The sequence below is a fragment of the Fukomys damarensis genome, unplaced genomic scaffold (assembly GCF_012274545.1).
Source record: "Fukomys damarensis isolate Sample0158 unplaced genomic scaffold, DMR_v1.0_HiC HiC_scaffold_49940, whole genome shotgun sequence".
Taxonomy (NCBI): domain Eukaryota; kingdom Metazoa; phylum Chordata; class Mammalia; order Rodentia; family Bathyergidae; genus Fukomys; species Fukomys damarensis.
In genome coordinates, this window is record NW_022950852.1 from 1 (window position 1) to 5966 (window position 5966).

The following is a 5966-nucleotide window of genomic DNA, read 5'->3' on the forward strand; positions in this document are numbered from 1 at the left end:
CCCAGAGCCGGTCCCAGGAAGCCTGGCCGTGTCCCACATCCGGTCGCAGGGAATTCATTCATTCGCTCCACACTGAGCACAAGCCCGGAGCAAGACACAGAGTTCCGTTCTCCCGTCTCACAGATCGCCACCTCCCAGTTTCCCAAAACCAGGTTTCCCGCTTCCACACCCCGCCCCGTCCCCCACTACCACCGTGGCCCTTTCTCAGAGACCCTGTCCACCTACAGTTTAGGAGGAATCGTGATTGCCGCCGCTCGTGGTCGCCCTTAGGGTCCGCAGGCAGCTCTTCCTGCGCATCCCGCCTAAGAAAGAGCGTGGGGCCCTTGTCTGTCTGCACCCTGCCTGGGAGCCCTCCGGGACTGGAAGGTGGTTGGTTACCTGGGATCCGGCCAGTCGCCCTGGCCCTCGCTCTGGTCAACAAGTGCCATCCCGGCCGCACTGTCCACCCTCATCTCCGCGTTTCGAGACTCCCTTCCGGATGCCTTGCCTAGAGAAGGCAAGAGCTGAGTGTGGCCCGTCCGGGGAGTAGCCCTGGGCATGGGGCCCCCGCACGCAGCTGAGCAGCACCCAGCCCAGGTGTCCCCTGAGTGGGCCACGCTCCACCTGGCATCTGGCTCGGGCTGCTCTGGAGTCCCAGGGATGGCTGGTACCTTCCGGGGAGGCTCCGGTGCCTGCCCCAGAGGCCAGGGCCCTGGTGGTAGAGCTCCGTCCCAGGCGCAGGGAAGAGTGCAGCCGGGTCATCAGCTCAGAGGCGGAGAAGCGCCTTCGCTCAGGACCCTCGAGGCCCACTCTGGGGGTCCCAGACAGCTCCACCGGCCTGGGCTCCTCTGTGTGCAGGCCTGGCTCCTTCGCCACCAGGCTGGGCTCCAGGAAGACAGCCTGGGCCTCCGGGCCACCAGGGCCCTCTTCATGCTGATACACCTGCATCTTGCGCCCTGCGGTGGGGGGAGGGCACAGGCTGGTCCCACTGGGGTCTCTCCTGAGCTCTCTGCTGCTGCCCACGTTCCTGACATCCCAGGAGACCCCATGCCTCAGGGATAGGCTGGGGTTTCTGCTGGGATCCAGTCGCCAGGGAAATGGGATCAATAAGAGGGGTGGAGACAGCACAGGGCCTGGGGTAGGAAAAGGAACCGGGATGTCCAGGAGAGCCTGACCTCCTGTGTAACACTGGACATGGCACCCTCCCTGAGCATCAGCTCCCTCATGTCTAAAGTCTACCACTTGTCCTTACTTTCGGGGAACTCTGGCATTCAAAGGGTTCAGAAAGAGCCACCCAGCCCTTCCCCTAGCTACCCCCCGCCAGGGTGACTCACAGGCCGACTTCTTCTCCGAGCCGTGGCTGGCCCGGCGCTGCGGCTGCATGTGTGAGGAACGCCAGGGTCCCTCCAGAGCTGGGGGCTGGGCTCCAGGACAGTGAGGCCAGCTGCCAGCTCTGCTGGGCCGCATCCCTGCGCTGGTGGAGATCTCCGTATCTAAGCCTGCTGGGGATGGGGGCCATAGCAGTCCTTGGAGAGGGGAAGGGGTCCCCAGGGACCAACGGCTTCCAGGAGCCCGAAGCTCCTCGGGGGCAACAGGGAAAAGATCCAGGCACAAGGGACTCAGAGGCTGTAGGGTAGGCAGCTCCACAAAGGACAGGCTCTCCTGCTGGCACACAGCTCCTGGGCGAGCAGCAGCGCCAGGTGGGCCGGCCAGGTGGGGCTGGAGGGTCGCAGGTGGCCCACAGTTCATTCCTCCTTTACTCTGCCACCGCCTGGGCCTGCAAGGGAGAAGACATCAGTCCCAGACACAGGACGGCAGTGCTGGCCAGTAAGCTACACATCCGGGAGGCCTGGACACAGCCTGGAGTATGCACACACTGCCTAAATGACAGCCGGTGTTCTCACGTATCCCCTCGTGTAATCCTCACGGCGACTCTATGTACATGCTGATGCTATCATTATCCCTACTTTACAGGTGAGGAGAGTCAGGGAGAAGGTAGTTATTTGGTCAGTGAGAGCCAGGCTTGTCATTTAAATCTACATCTCGGTCTGCACAATTTTTCTCCAGTACACATAGAGACACACTTTCAAATCAGGCTTGCATGTTTTTGTAGACACTTTTTAGCACTTATGCTTTTTGAAATACACTCAGACACACACCCTCCTAACACATCCGTTGACCCATTCTACACAGGCACATGCACCTATACTTTCTCCCACTGCCGTGACCCTGAGACACAAACACAGGCCCACAAGTCCTGGCGTTGGTGTTGCCCAACCTCCCCCGCCATACCCGGAGAGCTGTGGCCTCCAGTGCTGAGTGATGCCCACACCCATGCCAAGCTGGCTGGGAGGGTCACAGACCGGCAGGCGGGCCACCACCCAGATCAGGCCGGGCCGCCCACGGAAGGGCTGGGAGGTGGCCCAGCCCCCTGCTTGGAGTGAGAGAGGGACTTTCCCCCAACCCACCTTCTCACCCTGGATCCACCCAGGCTGATTGGGTCCTTTCTGGGCAGAACCTCACCCCTAGGAAGCTGCCAGAGCCTCAGCTAGTAATGACCCCAGGGGTCTCAGTCCCACAGCCTTTGCCCCGCAGTATCCTCCTGCCCCTCACCTCTCCTGCCTCCGAGGCGCTGCCGATGCTGTTGGTCTACGCAGGGGAAGCCCTCTCTCTGCCCAGCTGGCTGGGGGACATCCCACCCAGACAAAGAGTTTGATTCATCGAGCCCTGTGGTGAGCTAGCGGGGAGGAGGAGGGAGCTGGCAGCGGGTTGGGCGGGGGCCTACCCGAGTCTGGCCTCGCTGTGGGCAGGCAGGGCAGGAGGACACCCCCAGGGCCCCCTTGGACTTCAGGGCACTGCCCAGCCTGGCAGGGCCCAGAGACCCAGGAGACGGAGGCAGAGGGAGAGCTGGAGAAATGGAGACCATTTAGACAGCAGTTCAGAAACTGAGACCCTGAAACAGTTGAAAACAGCAAAACCACATATGCTGAGACATGCAGGGACACAGAAGATTTCACAGTTGCGTACTCAGAGACAGATGTGAAACCCAGAAAACACCCGGACTGGTGGACAAACAATTCATGGCCTTTGGGGTTGCCAGTCTGGTGGAAGAGCCAAAAACAAAAGCAATTACAATCCAGACTGGCCAAAGCCAAGCCATAGGCACCACTGGAGTCGGGTGCTGGGCCCATCTCAGCCTCATCCTCAGCCCTCCAGTCCAGGAAAACTTCCTGAGCAGGCGATGGCTGGCAGCTTTGTGGCTACAATTCCCAGGGACCCAGTTCTTCCTGGCCTGCAAGAACCCTGGAGAGCAAAAGAGAGGACTTGGGGGAGACAGCCGGGTCTCTTCTCCACCCAGCCGTGGACTGCTGGCCTCCTCCTCCCCTGGCTTTTCTAAGGTGATGGCTCCAGCTTGGACCTTTAGCCTCTGTGCCTCCGTGAGCCTTGGTTTCTTCACTGGGCAAATAGGAGACTTGTGCCAACTTTTTAACACTAAGGTGAGAAGTAATGATAGTTTGTTCATGCAAAGCATTTTAGGCTCAAGCCTGTATCCCAGCTACTTAGAAGGCTGAGGCAGGAGGATCACAAGTTCAAGGCCAACTTCAGAGTGGGAGTCTTGTCCTTGAGAATCATTCCTTGGAGTACAATTATCATCAGTCTTTCTCACTAGCTGGGCGATGGCTTCAGCCATCAGCCAGTTGGAGAAAAAAGACACATATTGTAGGAGCATGTGGAAGGGGGTACAGGGGGCCTGCCCTCTGAACAGGTCTCTTCCTCCCCTGGAATCAGATCCTTCAGACACAAGTCCCACTTCAGAGGGCACAAGTATGCAAGCGTGTACATGTGCCTTGACCCTCTGTGTTCTGGGAGATTCCCCTTGGGTTCCAGAATTCCCTGGGGGGGTGGGGAGGGGCCCCTGTCTTTACACGGATACATTAGAAAAACGTTGAGCACTTGGGCAGAGGCGCACTCCCAGTCTAGGCCTCCAGGGAGAAGGCTGGGTGCACGTGGGAGAGGGGAGGAGGAGGGCGCTCTGAGGACACAAGCTGGAGGGAGGTCCCCAGGAGAGGCCAGGGGTGAGGCAGTCTCCACACAGGCCCAGGCCCAGGCGATGGGAACGGCCCATCCAGCTGGGATGCCAGTCTGTGGCGCTCCAGGGAAGTGGCCCACCCGACCTCCGTGTTGGGTATCAGGTAGGGGCAGAGAAGACCTCAGGAAGAGAACTGGCAGCAGAGATGTCACCTGCCTGGGATGTGATCACAGGATAGAGATTGCGGTGCCCATTAGCCAAGGGGCATTCTGGAACCCAGAGGAAAACTCTGTCCAAGGCCAAAGGCCCCAAGTTGACACTGACCGGTTCTGCGAGGCCTTCAGCAAATCCCAGCCCATCCCTGGCCTCGGGATCCCCATCTGTAAAGTGGCCCTGAAAGCTTCCCTTTAAGAATCCTGAATCATACAAGTGTCTGCAGGCCCAGAAGAGCGTGCAGAGGCCAAGAGGAGTCCTGTCCAGTGTGCACTGCTCCCCACAGGGGGCAGAGGCCTGCTTGGCAGGGCTGGCAGAGAGCATCCTGGATGCCGCTGTGGTCCCGCCAAGCCGCGTAGGCCCTGCACCCAGCTGTTTTCCCCTTGCCCTGCTCCCCAGAGGTGAAGAGCCCCTCTGCCCCTAGAAGGGCAAAGTCAAGGGGAGGTCCCAGCCAGAGAGGGGTCCCGGCAAAGTGGTGCGCAGAGCCCAGGGAGGCTGCAAGTCCGAGGGCCGGAACCAAGCCAAGTAGGCAGCACAAAGGACTCTCTGGGACGCCTGGCGGGGAGGAGCACATGCTGGGGCCCTACCTCAGCCAGGGATCTCCGTCCAGCTGCGGGCACAGTCCAGGGCTCCGGGCCGCCCTGGGGGCTCTGGGGCTGCAGCCAAGTCCTCAGGGGGCGATGTCAGCATGGCCCCTGAGCTGGGCGGCGAAAGCTCCGGGGTATTGTGTGGGGCCGGCACGTCGCGGGATGCAGGCGGGCTGTCTCGACGTGCCTGCTCCCCGCCCCCCTTCCCAGAACCGGTTTGGCCAGTCTGGGGTACAAGAGGGGGGCTGGAACAATGGGAGTCCTATGCCTGGGAGAGGCTCTCAGGGACCCCAGACAGAGGACCTAACGAAGAGGGAGGCACCTCTTCTGCTCCTAGAAGACAAGTCACCCCTCTTCTGGGGGTTCCCAAATGTCAGGGGTGCTCAGGGGACTTACTGGGGCCAGGGAACATCCCGAGCCTCGGAGTTATCAGGGACCCTGAGACCTCGGCTCACCCTCTCCGAGAGCCTGTTACTGAGTCTGTAAAATGAGAACCCTCAGGGCCGGGGATTTAGCTCAGCCAAGGTCCCGAGTTTGATCCCTGGTACCAAAGGGAGCACTCAGCTGGATGTTTCCAGGTGGAAGCCAACCCTGAAAATCGGAGATGTGGTGTTGGCACCACCCAGGAATCCCCTCTAGCATGGCCGCATCTCACAGGCCACCCACCCTTACCTTGGCCACTTCACCTCCAGTAGCCTCCTCCACCACGAAGCCTTCCCAGACTTCCACACGGAGTGCTCTCAAGCACAGTTCAAATAACCGATGTCCACCCTGCCTGTGCCTGGTGTGCAATTTTCCCATGCCAAGCCTGCAGAAGGGGAAGCCACTTTTCTTGTACTATCACCTGCCATTTATTTAAGTACCCTGCTAGTAAATACAAATGCTCCTGCCAGGCACGGCTCTGAGAACTGCACATGCATCCACTCATCTTGTCTCCACCACGCTAGGAGGCTCACACTGTGACTGTAGCCACTTAGCAGCTGAGCTCGAGGTAAGTCACCCACATTGCCCGCTGGAATTCCTGTGAAATCCCAGCATTTTATTCTTATTTATTTACTTATTGGTTTTTTGAGACAGGGTCTCACTGTGTAGTAGAGACTGACCTGGGACTCACTATGTAGCCCAGGCTGGTCTCGAACTCACAGTGATCCTCCTGC

At 59.6% G+C, this 5966-nt stretch overlaps 1 protein-coding gene across 1 annotated transcript; it reads right to left on the bottom strand.

Annotated features, from left to right (window-relative positions):
• Positions 1-169: 169 nt before the first annotated feature.
• LOC104867783 (rho guanine nucleotide exchange factor 19) lies at positions 170-2794 on the bottom strand (the record flags this gene model as incomplete). Its single annotated transcript, XM_033760662.1, has 5 exons — positions 2765-2794; positions 1314-1756; positions 651-935; positions 379-487; positions 170-302 (listed from the first exon to the last, which is right to left on the bottom strand). Coding segments are annotated over exons 2-5 (942 nt in total), but the record flags the coding sequence as incomplete, so codon positions are not given.
• Positions 2795-5966: the final 3172 nt, after the last annotated feature.